The sequence below is a fragment of the Sciurus carolinensis genome, chromosome 3 (genome assembly GCF_902686445.1).
Source record: "Sciurus carolinensis chromosome 3, mSciCar1.2, whole genome shotgun sequence".
Classification (NCBI taxonomy): Eukaryota; Metazoa; Chordata; class Mammalia; order Rodentia; family Sciuridae; genus Sciurus; species Sciurus carolinensis.
In genome coordinates, this window is record NC_062215.1 from 126,584,861 (window position 1) to 126,601,065 (window position 16,205).

The window sequence follows — 16,205 nt, forward strand, 5'->3', positions numbered from 1 at the left end:
ACCTGGCTAAATGTGTTCTTAATTTATTTAAGTTGTGAATTGATTTTAGTAATTACATTCTATTTAGCCCAAAGCAACCTCTTTTTTTTTAAATTTACTTTTTAAAATTATTTTTATTTTTACAAACTGCATTTTGGTTCATTGTACACAAATGGGGTACAACTTTTCATTTCTATGAGAGTACACAATGTAGATTCACACCATTAATGTCATCATACATGTACATAGGGAAATACTGCCTGCCTCAGTCCACTCTTTTCTTCCCCGCCCCTCCCCCCCATTTCCCTCTACACAATCCAAAGTTCCTCCATTCTTCTGTTGCTCCCCCCACCCCCCCTTCATTTTGTATCATTATCAACTTATCACAGAAAACATTTGGCTTTTGGTTTTTTGGGCTTCCTTGGTTTATTTCACTTAGCATGATATTCTCCAGCTTCATCCATTTACCAGCAAATGCCATAATTTTATTCTTTATGGCTGAGCAATATTCCATTATGTATATATACTATAGTTTCTTTATCCATTCCTCAATAGAAGGGCATCTTGGTTGGTTCCATAATCTAGCTATTGTAAATTGAGCGGCTATGAACATTAATGTGGCTGTGTCACTGTATTATGCTGATTTTAAGTCCTCTGGGTATAAACTGAGGAGTGGGATATAAGTCCTGGGTCAAATGGTGGGTCCATTCCAAGTTTTCTGAGGAATCTCCATACTGCCAAAGCAACCTCTTTTTATAGCTAGGGCATAAAACATTTTGGTAAAGAAACTAAGTGACCATAAGGTAAATGTTAGGGAGAGGGAGGATTGATTTGGAACCAGTTAATAAAGAAGCTGGGAGGTGCATTTGACTAGAGAGAAGTAATGATGGGATTTTCATGGTAGCTATTGGAACAGGCTACAGGGAAGCCCATTTGAGGACATCCTCTCCAGTTGGAGGATTGTAGTAAATGGAAACTTGTAAACAAAAGGAAAGTGAGTACAATGTACCTGGAGGAATGGTAGGGGACTCTGAAAACATGGGAACAAGACAAGGTTAAGAAAACAGCACTTTGGAGCAAAGAGGAGAGAATTTGGGCTGGGGTGGTGGCTCAGTGGTAGAGCACTTGCCTAGCATGCATGAGGCACTGGGTTTGATTCTCAGAACCACATCAATCAATCAATCAATCAATCAAGGAATCAATCAATTAATTAATAAAATAAAGGTCCATTAACAACTAAAAATATATTTTAAAAAAGAGGAGGAGATTTGATTTTGTAAAGAAATTAAGATAAAAATAAAGGTTCAAAATAACCTAAGGGAAAAATAATATCAAATCTTACCTATACCTCTATTTTTAACTCTTCCTTTAAATTTTGGCGCAGAGTTCAAATATAATAATGACTAATAATTATTCATCCTTACAAACATCAGTAAGCTGTGACCAGGAAACTATCTGTGACTCTGCAATGACCTTGACTTATACATTTATTTTCTTACCTCAAAAAGCCGTTGATCTGCATCATCAAAAGGTTTCCCATCAAGTCTATTCAACACTTGAGCCACCCCTGTGGGAAAAGTTTGGAATATGCAGTAGTCATTTTCAGTACTGAATGCTGTGTCACTATAATAGAGTAGGCCACAGTTGACTCTGCAGACACTCAGTTTAAATTCCTCCTGTGCAACCTGATATAGCCAGTGTATATCCATGTATCTTCATATACACAAATACATACACAGTTACATATCTATAACTGAGTGTATGTGTGTGTATGTACATATATAAATACATACACATACATGTATTCCTACATATTTTCAATTACCTCAGTTTTTGAGAGAGGCAGTATGACAGGGTGATTAAGAATTTAAGTTCTGGATTTAGATGGTCTCAGTTCAAATTTAACTCCACTAATAGCTGTGTGACCTTGATTAAGTTACTTAACATTTTTAACACTGAAATTCCTCATGCACAAAATGGGAATTAAAAAGTTAACTGTCTTAGAGGGTTATGAAGATTAAAGGGGATAATTTTAAAAAATTTATTATATATGTTAAGGAATATAACATGATGATATGAGATATATGTAGATAGTAAAAAAGTTACTATAGCAAAATAAATACATCCATCAACCCACATAGACACCCATTTTGGTTTTGGTTTTTGTGGCAAAAGCAGCTAAAATCTATTCATTTACCATGGATCCTGAATACAGTACAATTTCATTATCCATAGCCCTCATGCTGTGCATTCAATCTCTGCACTTTTTTATCCTACATGTCTGCTGCTTTCTGTCCTCTGACCCACATCTCCTTATCCTCCCCTCCCTTTACCACTGGTAATCACTGTATTATTCTCTAGATAGGATAAAGTTCAAATGCTTGTAAAGCACTTAGCGTACTGCTCCATATGGAGTAGACATTCAGGAAATGATAGGTATTATTACAAGCAGTAGAAATTAATATGATACAGTTAACCTTCAAAACAAAACTTGTTCTGCTGCCTGCTACCAATGGTCCATATGGTGCTAACAAACTTAATTTAGGAGTGCTTCCTTCTTCCAAAGTTCCCTTTTAGACATTTCAGGGTATGACTTTCAAAGCACAACAGTATAACCAGCAGAATTCAACAATCTTGAAAAACACTAGCCTGAGTCCCCATTTAGTACAAACAAAAAAATAGCTGTAATAGTGCCGTGTGCATGTGTCTTTTTTTCCCAGTGCTGGAGATTGAACCCAAGACCTCAAGTGCACTAGGTAAGCACTCTACCATTGAGTTACATCCCTGGCCCTTCTTATTTTATCAAGACTGTCTCGATAAGTGGTCCAGGCTGGCATTGAATTTGGGGTGCCCCTGCCTCAGCCTCCAGAGTAGCTGGGATTACAGGTGTGCACTGCTTCACCCAGCAACATGCTTGTAGTTTTAAAAACGCCTAATTTCCCACCAGGGAGGTAACTTCTCATATGCTAGAACACATATAGAATGAAACACAAAATTTTTAGCATGTAACAGACAAAGTACAGTCCTAATTTTGAAATAATAACAGATACTGTTAGAATCAAAATGTAGGACTACATGTGAGACTACCATCAAATCAACAGGTAACACATGGTGTTTCTTATGGATTTTCCCTTCTCCTTACATAAATATATTTAACTCTGTACATGAGGCAATTTAATCCCCCTTTTATTAAGGACTCAGATTCCCATATTCTAAAATATTCTTTATGTTCAATAATGTACCAGTATTTCAGTGCAAGTTAAACAATCTGATATAAAAAAACTTTCAAAATTCAGGTCCCAATAACACTCACAGAATACTAAATCCTTTGTTACATAGAGTTTAACAGGCAATCTTAGGGAGAAGGAGAGAGAGGCAAAGAGATACAATAAGTACCAAATACACGGTTTACCTTATGTCTCTTAGGAGAAAAAAAAAAATCACATTTTCATTGTGTTTGAATGATTTTAACAAATAGCTTCATCCTCCATGACTTTAACTATGAACTCTTCTTACCTGGGATTCTACATTAAGTTTGATATTCTCCAGAATGAAATTTCAAGGGCATAGAAATGATCAGAGAGAGTAAAAAAATTGGAAGTGACTTTTGCTCACAATTCCCTTATGCTAGGGTACTAGACCTATTTATTCTAGACCTATTTCAGAATCATCCAGGCAGTAAGACGCATGTTCAGTTATATCTGATATCCTTATGTTTTCTGCCTTTGCATTCAGTGTGTGTGAAAGCACAGATATAAATGTGAAGAAACAGTGGGATAGTTTATACTAGGAGTTAGAAGGCCTGAATTTTCATCCTGATCCTGCTACCAACTAACTTAGTGACCTGGTTCAATTCCTTGTGTTTCTTTCTCTCTCTCTCTCTCTCTCTCTCTCTCTCTCTCTCTCTGGGCTTGAATTTCTGCAAGGTAAGATAAAAGGGTTCTGTTAGTTGGCTTCTGAGATATCTTTCTACTTCAAAATTTATTTGATTAATATTTTAGCTTAATAAACATCTATTCATTAGGAGTCTGTGCTTATGAGATTGTACAAGAGCATGAGACATAGCTTGATGAGTCCTGGACATAAAAAGGGGGAACATGTAAAAAGACATGGGTGTATTTTAAAGCAAATTTCTGTTTTTTTATAAAAGTAAAAGAAATTAGACAATATCTTACCAATTATTTGGTGGTTGCTATTCCAAATAGGGACACAGAGAACTGATCTTATGTGAAAACCAGATATCTGGTCAGCCTAGGATATTAAAAAAAGCACTTAATTAAAATTAAATATTAACCATAGATTAAAAAGTTTTTACTTTTACTTTTAAGTTTATACCATATGTATATGTGTGTGTGTGTGTGTGTGTGTGTGTGTGTGTGAATATATATATATATACACACATATATTCCCCAAGGCTGATCCCAAACTGACAATCCTCCTGCCTCAGTCTCCCAAGTTGCAGGGATTACAGGCATGCGCAACAACTTCTGGCTCCCTTATCATCTGTTTTTTTAATGTGTACACTCACTCACTTGTTCTTTTTATTTAACATGACATAATGAACATCCCAAGGGAATTAAATCCAAACCAAATACCAGTCAACAAAGACACCCACCAACATTACCTCCCCCAATCCCTGTAGCCACAGAGAGCTGGAATAAAACCATCATGGTCATTATCACACCACCAGGAAAGAATCCTGGCAACTGATTCTGCTCTGAGTATTAAAAGGATTTTAATTAAACCAGTGGTCACTGTTCATCTGGGATTGGGCACACCTGCTGAAAAGAATGTTTGAGCCTAAAGTACCTTTAACAGTATGTTTGTACTGTTACCAAATTATTATGAATGTTGTAAAATTATAAGAAAGTAAGAAGGAAGAAAGGAAGGGAGGGAGGAAGGAAGGAAGGGGAAAGAGACAATAAATATAGTACAGAGCTCTTTCTGTCAGAAGATCAGGAGATGATGGATTGGAATTAGGTATCATAATCAGCATCAAACATCAATGAGAACTAGCTCCATTTGCATTTAAAACAATGTTCCATATTTGAATGGTTGGGGAAGAGCTGCAAGGATCTTGGTGAGTTGATACGACCTTTGCTTCCAGTGGGAAAGGTCAACCCGTCATCCTGTTAGTATAGAAGAAAAAAGATGCCAAGGTTTTGGTTCATGGTTATTGAGATTAAAAAGATATTTTTAAGCATTCGTGGTAATTAATTATGTATATTTTTAAACATTTTACAAATTTGAAATTGGAAGTTAGTTTACTCACCTAAATTCTATATTTGATACTTTTTCTTTCTTTAATAAATTAATGTTCTGCATGTCCCCTATTGTTGATACCAATGTGTTAGTTTCTCTTCTTCAAAATTGTTTTTTTAGATTAACGTGCATGTAGAAAGGTGCAAAACTCTTAAGTAAACAGCTTGATAGATTTTCAAAAAAAGAATATACCTCTGTGACCATTACTGGGATCAAAAAATAGAATATTACTACCACCCCCTATTCCACCTCCATGTCCCTTTCCTCCTCCCAAGAGGCAGCCAGTATACTTACTACTGACACCATAAATTAGGTATTTGCTTCAAACTTAGTAGAAAAGCAATCAACGAATGTGTATTCTTCTGTGTCTAGATTCTTTTATATAACTTTTTTTGAGATTTATTCATTTTGGTTACTTACATAATAAAATCATATTCTATTGCATGACTAAAATGTAGCTAACTCATTCTATTCTTAAGGAACATTGAGTTGTTCTCTGTTTAATCACAAATAGTGCAATTATGAATATTCTTGTACCTACTTGTTGCACATTTACATGAATTTATGTTGGATATATATATATTTATAATAGAAATTATCAGGTTAAACACATACTCGCCTTCATAGATACATCAAAGTTTTCCCAAGTACCTGTACCAATATACTCTCCAATCAGAAGTGTACAGGAGTTCCAGCTGACTTGTGTCATGAGCACTTGATAGTGCCGGTGGGTTTTTGTTTCATTTAGTTTTAACAATTCTGAGAGATATGCAGTAGTGTTTGATAGTGGAAGTACTATGAATAATCTCTGATGATGGGGGTAACCTTGTGTCTGTTTTCCTCAAGTCGTTATTAATAAAATGACTTTACACTCTTAAAAGTATCACAATTAAGACAACAACTTATGTAATTTCCCTATTGGTAAATAATCACATTGAACAACTTTTATTTATTTATTATTTATTTCAATATCCTCTATTCTAAAGTACCTTTTTGAAATTTTAGCCCTTTTTCCTATTGGGTAATCTGACTCTTAAAAACTGATTTGTAAAGTTTTTTTTTTTTTTAAGAGATGCCGGGTAGGAACCCTTTTGCCAGATGTAGAAATATATACAATATATAAATATAAATATAATATCTTTCCCATGGGGCAGCTTGCTTTTTCACTCTCTCACCCTTGAGTCAAAGCTTCTTAATATAATATAACCTAAAATTTCAGTCTTTTAACTTATGGTTAGTGAGTTTTTTTTTTTTTTTTTGGTCTTATTCAAGAAATGTTTCCTTATTCCTACCTCATGGAGGTATCCTCCTATTCTCTTCCTAGAATCCTTGTTTTAACTTTCATATAATAAATTTACAATCCAATTAAAAATTATTTTCATGTACAATGTGAGCTAAGAATCAGATTCTTTAAAAAAAATAAGTCACCATTTTGAGGGAAAAAATAATATCTCCCCACCACGGCAGTACCACCTTTTTCATCAACTGAGTGTCCATGTGTGCTTGGATCTGTTTTTGGACTCTATTCTATGCCATTGATCTAGGCGTCTACTCTTTTGCCAATATCACGCTTCCTTAAATAACAAAGTCTTACGATGACTCTTGGTATCTGTTCGTGTAAACCCTCAACTTTATCCTTCTTCTTCAAGATTTGGCATTTCCATACAAATTTTAGAATCAACTTTCCATTTATACATATATACATTCAGTGCTAGGATTTTTTTTTATTTTTGTAGGGGGAGTATTGTATTGAAATTGTTAATTAATTTGGGGGCAAACTGATATCTTTTCAAAGTTGAATCTTTCAATCCATAAGCATCCTTAAATATTTAGTACTTTTCAAATTTTTCAGCAATTTTTTGTGAAGGGGTGTACATTATTTGTTTAATTCATACCTTAATATTTTAAAATTTCATGTTACTATTTTAAATGGCATCATTATTTAATTTTCTAATTCTTGTACAGTCTTTACTTGAGATTTAGTTCTAGGGCCCTCATGAATATCAAAATCTGCAGGTGCTAAAGTCCCTTACTTGAAATGGCATCATATTCTCATAGAACCTATGCATATCCTCTACATTATACTACATCCTCTTTAGATTGTTTATAACACCTAATACAATGTAAATGCTATATGAATAGTTGTTATACTGTATAATAGGAAAAAAGACTGTATATGTTCAGTATACAGTACATAGATGAAATTTTTAAAAATTTTTCATCCATGGTTGGTTGAATCCATAGATACTGAACCTACATACAGAGTGTCAATTCTATACAATTGGTATGTAGAAATAGAATTGGTTTTTATATTGAACTTATATCCATCAATATTTCTATATTGAATTATTAATTTTAATATATTATATGTACAGTGCTTTGGATATCCTAGCCACATCCTTATACCATCTTACTTTTCAATTCTTATGCCCTTCATCCTGTGATTTTAGATGATGTGACTTTTCTTTTTTAGTTTAATAAATTACATAGATTGGTTTTTGAGAATTCCAGGTGCAAAACAAAATGAAACCAAAACCAAAAATGTGGGCATAAATCATTGAGCCAGTGTACTCTTCCAATAGTTATTTATTAACATCTCCTACATGCATGGTTGGATGTTGAAGATATAAAGATGAATCAAACAGTCATTACCCTTGAGGAGCTCACAGTCTAATAAAGATAGAAATAAATAAAAATAAGTGTTCAAGCAGACAATGGTCAAAACACTATAAAAAAGCTAACAAATGACTCTTTTTCAAGAAATCGGAAATAGTTTAGACTCTGCAATGGGTCTTCATAAGATGATGATAATGAGCTAGCATTTATTGCATGTACACTGTGTCAGGCATTCTGTTCAGCATTTTCATATGCATTATTCTGTACATTTTTTAAAAACAGCTCTATGAGGTAGGTTCTCTTATCATCCTCCCTTATCAGAGATTAACTTAGAGAGATTAACTGCCTTGAATGAGAGAGACTGGTTCAAAGGAGGCCAGACAAGAACAAACACATCCATCAAAGTTATCTTCCTAAAGAACAGAGTGGTTTTCTTCTCCTCCTTAAGGATAAAATCTGAATTAAGGTCGTGTCAGTACCATGAAGAGATGGAAGCTGTTTTAGGGACTTTAGAGGTAGAAGCTTGGGCAAGCCATTGCAGTGCTGAAAAGCTGGGCCTGTCCTGTTTTGCTGAGGGAGGGTCACTCACTATTGTACAGCAATAGTGTCTGAGCCAGCACTGAGCAATAGGCACCGCTGTCTCTGCCACCTCTGGGACAACCATTTCTAACCTCAACTATAGATTTGAGGGAGCTGAGGGAAGAGGTCACAATGGGCATGAAGGAAGAGAACACTGAGTGAGGAAGAAAGCTCCGGAGCCCAGAGATGAGAAAAACAAAACTTAGGCTGTTTGCCAGTGAAAGCAGAGAGTTTTGTTCGCCCATCATTTTCGAAGTATCATAGCTCCCTCAAAGATCTTTTTATTCTGGGGTTTTGAGCTCTCCAGTTCCTAGGGAGGATAACATGAAGGGGTCTGATCTGAGTAAGAATGGTAGAGTTCCTTGAGGTGGGGTACACAGAAAATTTGAGGGAAACAATAGCGAGTTCAAGTTGACACATTTCACAATTGAGATGGCAATGAAGAGAAAGAGGAGCCTTGCATGGGTAAAACTGCCATGGAAGTTAGTGTCCCACAAAAAGACAAGTATTGATCCTTGGAAGACACACTCTTTAGGGCTGAAAGAAGCGATGTCAGTGACAGGGATGGGAAAGAATTCCAAAGCTCATGATCTTCACTCTGAGGCTTTACCGCACCTCTAATACATGAAAAGATTCCTACAGCCTGTCTGGAATTTAATTTATTGGTGTATATCTAGAGCATAAAAATAATAAGCATAAATGTCTTTTGACTTATTAATTTCATGTGTAGGAATTGATCTTATGAAAATTATCAAAGCTATGCACTGAAAACTTACATATAAAATTGTGAATGATAGCATTACTTATAGTGATTTATAAGAAATAACCTGAGTATTCAATGAAGACTGTTAAGTAAATCATAGCAAATCCATATAAGGGAATAAATATTATGCATCTAATTAAAATCATGCTATAGGAGAATATTTACTGACAGGAAAAATATTTAATATATTGAGTGATAACAGTGTGGGTTCCTATGGTCAAATAAACATATATCATATACCTTGAAAAATACTGGGAGAATTATAACAGTTCCCTTTGAATTACTTGCCTATGGGAATTTTTAAATTATTATTTCTAATTTTAGGTAATGAACATAAATTACTCATACACAAGGAAAAAAGTTATTTTCAAAATGGATCTAAGTGGGAACATCAGTGTCAAATGCTGTGGAAGGGTCAAATAGCAGAAGGTCTGAAAACAAGGTATGAATTTAGCAATGCAAGAATATAATTGCAGAGGTGGTTAAGAGAAGAAGGGATGGGATTAGGACTAAAAGCTTAGTCACGGAGCAGAGGAAGGTCACACTGAGAAAGCAGAGCTGCATCAATCCAGGGCTAATCTTTCATCTGCTAAGCAGAGGAGGAGATGTGAGGCAATGATATCAGGGGTATCTTTAGTGACTGAGGGAAGGAGGAGAGGCTGGTTTAAGTTGGCTAAGAGAATAGGGAAGTGGGGTCGTGATGATCAACATGGTTGATAAGCCAAACAACATCGAAGAGCAGAACAGGGGAGAAGGTAGTGTAATGAGGGTTCCCAATTTAAAGTTATTAAGAAAATTATCTAATTGCCTATTTGAGGCAATGGTTATTGTTTCTGGAAAGTTGCACTAATTCAGATTAGTTGATGTGATTACATGACATGGTAAGGCCTGGGAGCCCATTTCATTCTCTATAAGGGTAGAAGGAGGAGAAGGAAAAAGAAGCTCATTATAGAAACACAAGACCTTTAAAGAATTAACTCTGAACTGGAAGAAAGAGGAAAAAGAAAGTACAAAGGGAAAGGCTCATAACTATTCATATAGTTTGAATTTGAAATGTCCCCCAAAGGTCCATGTGTTAAAGGTTTGGTCCCCAACCCACAGAGGTTTTGGGATGTGGTGAAATCTTTGGGAGATAGGGCCTGGTGGAAGGAAGTTAAGTCATTGGGACTGAAGGGACCTGAAGGGAATATTGGAACCTCAGCCCTTTCTGTCTCTCTGTTTCCTGGCTATCCTGAGGTAAACAGGTGTTCTCTACTATGTACTTTTGCCATGATGTCCTATGTTACCATGGACCCAAAGCAGCAGGACCAAACAACTCTGAAACAATGAGCCAAAATAAAAAATTTTCTTCTTTTAAGTTGGTTATCTCAGGTATTTTGTCGCAGTAACACAAAACTGGACGAACACAGTTAAATAATCCCAACTCTCCAGACCGTTTCAGCCAATGGAGCTCAAAAATGTGTACTGGCTACCTGGCCCCAACCAAGTCACCCAAACTCCCAATGCCTGAATTTTGTCATCTGTATTTATCTCCTACAGACCAAAATAGTAATATCGGTCATCTCCAGATTTTGATACCATAGCTGATTCTCACCTTTTCTTTTTTGTTTTTCTTATTTTACAAATTGTTTCATAAGACTATATATGTGCAAGGGTTTTAAAATTTGTAAAATATTTTTGTAAATATTACTAACATTGAAAGAAATACCTGTCAAAACATTTCTGTCTCACTGTTCCAAAGGGTCTCTATCATTTGTAATCTTAAATTCACACCATTAGAGTCCCCAAAATTAGATTATCTGAGATGAAGCAACCTTTCTAGAAGGCTACAGTTAAAATAAGTATATTATCTGGGGGTGCCTAGTTCTATGCAATTAAAACTGTAGCTACATAAAATATTTTCCTAGTCTCTGACCTCATGGGGCCTTTCCATTTAATGGCTCTAATTAAAGTTGGTTCTTTGGCACCATCAAACCCTACTCGTTACATTTTCCAGCCTCTCAAAAAAGCAGTCAAAAGAAATGTAAACAAATTGGTGATAATGTAAACTATTAATCAATATGCAGTGTGCTTTCTTTCCCTAGAAAGATATGTAAATTTTAACAATAATCTAAAGCAAATCTTTATTCCCAAAGGCTAATCTGGTGAGATGTTCTAGTTCTAATACTAGAACAAGGGAGAGTCAGTCCCTTACTTCCTGGAAGTAACAGAGGAAGTTTACTCTTACCCAGCCTGTACACAGGATCAATCCTAATGGTTTCTATAGCATAAGAACAAAAAAACCCAAGAAAACAAAACAAACCAACCTTTGTGCTTAGAGCTAAGGCATTGTCTCCACTGCAGGCAGGGCAGCCTCAGCTACAGTTAAATTAAGTATACTATCTGGGGGTGCCTACACCCATATATGTCTTTGCTACCCTTATTAAGTTTTAGTAATTCCCCTCCTCCTAACTTCTCCTAACTGTTCACACCCTCCTCATCATTTGGATTTTTATGTCCACTGTCCAACCTTTCCTACCAACCCTATACTTGTGACAGGATCTCAAACTAGCTTAAAATAAGTATCAGTGACTGAGAGACCATTACCAGTAATAGATGCATTTCAGCAGATTCACAGACCTTTATCTCTTATAGGTATCAGTTTTGCTCATTTCCTTTGTAACAGAAACATAAGTGATAGAACAAAAGGTGTTACAGAGAATAGGGAATGAATTGTCCTGCCAGGCTGGTACTCAGCATCCCAGATAGTAGAAGTCCTCCACTATGAGACTTGACAGCTGAAATGGGCTCTAATGCTCCAAGTCGGAGGAGCTCAGAGCTGGGGCCCCATTATCCTTAAGCACTACATGACAAAGGTGAGTACACTGAGTTATTTATAACAGGCTTTTTTAAAACTCTGAGAAGAGATGCATGGGATGGAATACTTAGGGCCGGGCAGGTCCTAACACTGAAGGGTTAACTGTGAACCTCCGGCCTGGCCCTCTGCAGCAGAGAAGCTCTGAGTGATGATGGGTTTTCTCCCACTCCTGGACCTGTGGCAAGTACATGGACCACCAACTTCAACCCTGCATAAAACCTACCCTACTTTCTAGTTATTTGCTGCCATTCCCTTGTTGAGAGAACCTTTCCTATTTAAGTGTTGGGTCTAATCCTTCATTCCTTTTGCAGGCAGAAAACAAATCCTGCATGTGAGAGCTCTGAAATTTTTCTCCATAACTACACAATTGAAAGGAAATACTAAATTAAGCAATAGAATATAATACATTAGATTGACTAAATAATAGCTTGCTTTGCCTTTATGTATTTTTCAGTGTGTTCTTCTGAATGTAATATGAAAAGAGGTCAGAAAGCTTCACAGATAATGTTCCAAAGTGCAACTAATTACAGGGAATTGCATTCAGAAGCACAGTGCCAACCAAAAGTAAGGTTAGAATAATTATTTTATGGTAAAGGTACTTTTAAATAGACATGTACTCTAAGAAGCTACCTGATACATTGGCTGATTATCTGTAGATACAGTTTATACTCATGTTGCTAGGACAGTCTTAGACAAAGTCCTTAGAATAAAATAGAAAAAACACTCTGTACTGTCAAATATAGTAGAAAATGATCCATCTGATTTCTCTGAAGATACAGTAAACCAAGTTGATTTACTTAGATATTACATTATTTCAGTCCCAGTTTTGAATCATTTTTAAAATAATTTTCAGAGGGCTCACAATAGCCTAGTAAAGTATAATTTCACATAAGATATAAAGGACATAAAATTTTAGAATACCTTTGCAATTTTGCATGATTAAAAAATAATATGAACATATGTAAAATGTAAAGTAATAATAAAATCAAAAGTTCTAATCATGTACCTCTAGAGATGGCAACTATTAATAGTTTAGAATAAGTCTTTTCTCACCTTTTCCTATAAACACATTCATGTATAAACATATAATATATTCAATAATACATAGTATATTAACAACATACAGTTAATATATTCAACAATATTGACAATATTCAACAATAATGGTTATTATATACTAAACATTGTTCTAGTCATTTTGGTATATCAGAGAACAAAACTGAAAAAAAAATCCTCACCTTCTTAAAGCTTACATTCTACTGACAGAGAATGCAATATAAGGAAATTATATGTTAGAAGGTGCAATTATTATGGGGGCAGTATTATGGGGGTGGGGATACAGCAGAAGAGAGATAAACAGGAAGGGTGCCAAAAACATCACGGACAGATAACATTTGAACAGTGGCCTTGAAAGGTGTGGATGTGAGTTACACAGATATGGGGGAAAAGTATGTCAACTGAGGGAGCAGTCAGTGTACAGGCCCTGAGGTGGTGTAGGAATGGTATGTTCTTGGAACAAGGACACCCATGTGGCGGCAGCAGTGTAACTGAGTATTGGAGGTAGACAGCGGGGTGCCAGATCCTTTAGGTCATAGTAGGCACCTGAAAGAATTGTGAGTTTGGCTTTTACTCTAGTGAAATAAGGAGACATTGAAGAGTTTGTGAGCCAAGTCATGATCTGACTTAAAATGCAAAAGTCTCTGGCCGTTGTGCTGATAATGGAACACAGAGGGGAAGGGTGGAAGCAGAGAGACAGATGAAGAGGCTGTGGCCATGAAATAGTCCAGCGTGACGGGAGTTTGCACCCGACTGGGAGCATCTGGGTAGTAGAGAAGTGGTCAGATTCTGGATGGATTTTGCAAGTAAAGCCAGTTGGACTTCCCGATGCATGAGCTGTGCAAGATGAGAAAAAGGGAGAATCATGCCTATGTATTATAGTTCTGGCATAAGCATCAAGAAGGACTGAGTTTTGCCATAACAGAGATAGGAAAAAAAACTTGAGGGTAAGAAGACTGTAAACTCTGTTTTGGACATAGTAAGTGTGAAGTATCTGTATGTGCACAACTGTGCAAATATGCCCACAGGTACTATTCTAATATTATTTTAAACATATTTCTCTGTTGCTTGCTTTTTTTTTCTCATGGACATTTTTTTCATATCAGGAAATAGATTGTTTCATAGGATACAGACATTTTGTATGGACTCAATTTTAGTCTTTTTATGATATGATAGTCAGAATTCAAAGGCAACCTCTAAGATTCCAGGCTACCCCCACCCCTCTATTTCAGCTTTGCACACATCTTATATAAGCCCCTCCCCTTAAATGTGGACATGATAGGATAGTCACTTCCCTGGTTAGATTATGTTGTATGACAAGAGTGGTAGTATAATTACTACTGACTTTATCTAAGTCACTCTTGACATTATATAAGCTTCAGTTATAGCCACCTGGAGTAATATTCTCCCATTGAATTGGGAGAAGTGAGCTGCCATTTTGTGAGAGGGCCACATGCTAGGCCCTGAGAGCAATCTGAAGGACCAACATCCAGCATGAAAATGGGAACCTCAGTCTACAACTACAAGGAACTCAGTTCTGTTAAACACCTGAATGAGTTTCAGAAAGGACACTAACTATAACTAAAAAGAACAACAATAACAAAAAAGAGGCAAAATTCACACACACAAAATCTCCCTCCCCACCCCCACCACTACCAATGAGAACCCATCTAGTCAATACCTTGATTTCAGCTTTGGCAGACCCTGAGCAGAGAACCCAGCTACGCTATGCCTAGATTTATGACCTACAGAAATTGCAGGATTATAAGTTGGGAGTTGTCTTAGTGGCTGAGTTTATGGAGGTTTATTATGCAGCAATAGAAAATTAATATGCATAGTGTACCTGTTGACATCTTCGAAAACAAAGATGGACACTCTTTTCCCAAAGAGAATGACTGATAACACTCCAAAGCGGTACTGGGGATTGAACTCAGGGCCTTGTGCTTGCAAGGCAAGTACTCTACCAGCTGAGCTATCTCCCCAGCCCTCTTTTTCTCTATTAATGAATAAAAGCAGTTACGTTAGTAGGTCTCTTTTGTTTTACATTCCTTTCAAGGATCATAGAGTTTGTTCATAGAGTTTGTTCACTGTATGAACAAACATACAGTGAGTTTCTTAAGATGGCAGAATTTAAAGCTCAGAACCTTAGTTTAGGCACCCAGACTGTCTTATGTAACCATTCAGTCATAATTTTCCATCCATAAACCAAGGAATTGGGCCTTAAAACCATGCATACTTCCAAGCCCAGCAAGCAGCACTCCTGGGAGTCAATTCAAACAGGCATGCAGAAGGCAAGGACTCGCTGTGGCTCTCCTGCTAAGCTGGCTCTGTTCTCCACAAGGAGAAAGCTCTATTAAATATTTAAGACAATCACAAAGAGAACACCCAGCAGGTGGACAACTATGATTACTTGCCCCATAGCCCTCTCAGCAGGTGCCCGAAAGCACCTGCAACGAGGTTTACATCACATTAAAAACATCTCTTTGTACCTTCTATCTAAAGGAAGACCAACAGTTACAAAACTGATTTCAAAACAAGAATCATTCTCTTGCTGCATTTCTTTGAGCAGAATTTCTTAGGGCTTCCCAGAAATTATTATAAGATAGAAACGACTCCAAAATTAAAAATTTAGTTTACCTACATACTTTAACTGTACAGATAAATCAAAGTGTGATAGAGTAAATTATCTTGTTAACAGAAAACTGTCACTAGTGTCATGAATCCCCCAAAAGGCAAAATTTCCTTGCTAGTGCAATTGGAGAGGAAACTCTCAAATGCACACAAGTGGCTGTATTGTGTTCAGTACCAGCATTTAATGATTGGAAGCATCCACAAGATCGTTGACTAAGCAAGTTGTTCATGAGTTACTGCTGAATAATTTCATCATAAAATTTGGAGCTCCTCCCAACTCCACTGACACTGATCTAGACCACTGGTTTGGGTTCTGCATAAGCATGTCTTAAGCTTCTATTGTATAAAGCCACAGAGAGAGCTGGGGAAATAGCTCAGTTGGTAGAGTGCTTGTCTTGCAAGCACAATGCCCTGGATTCGATCCCCAGCACTGCAAAAAAATAAAAGAAAAAACAAAGCCAC

The 16,205-nt window shown here is 36.3% G+C and overlaps 1 protein-coding gene across 1 annotated transcript in view; it reads right to left on the reverse strand.

Annotated features, from left to right (window-relative positions):
- Positions 1–16,205, reverse strand: part of Pde11a (phosphodiesterase 11A) — a 378,401-nt gene that overhangs the window by 161,915 nt on the left and 200,281 nt on the right. The window contains exons 7-8 of the mRNA XM_047545134.1: positions 4,155–4,230; positions 1,479–1,546 (exon numbers count right to left, since the gene is read on the reverse strand). Of these exons, the coding sequence (XP_047401090.1) occupies positions 1,479–1,546; positions 4,155–4,230 (144 nt within the window). The remainder of the gene's footprint in view (positions 1–1,478; positions 1,547–4,154; positions 4,231–16,205) is intronic.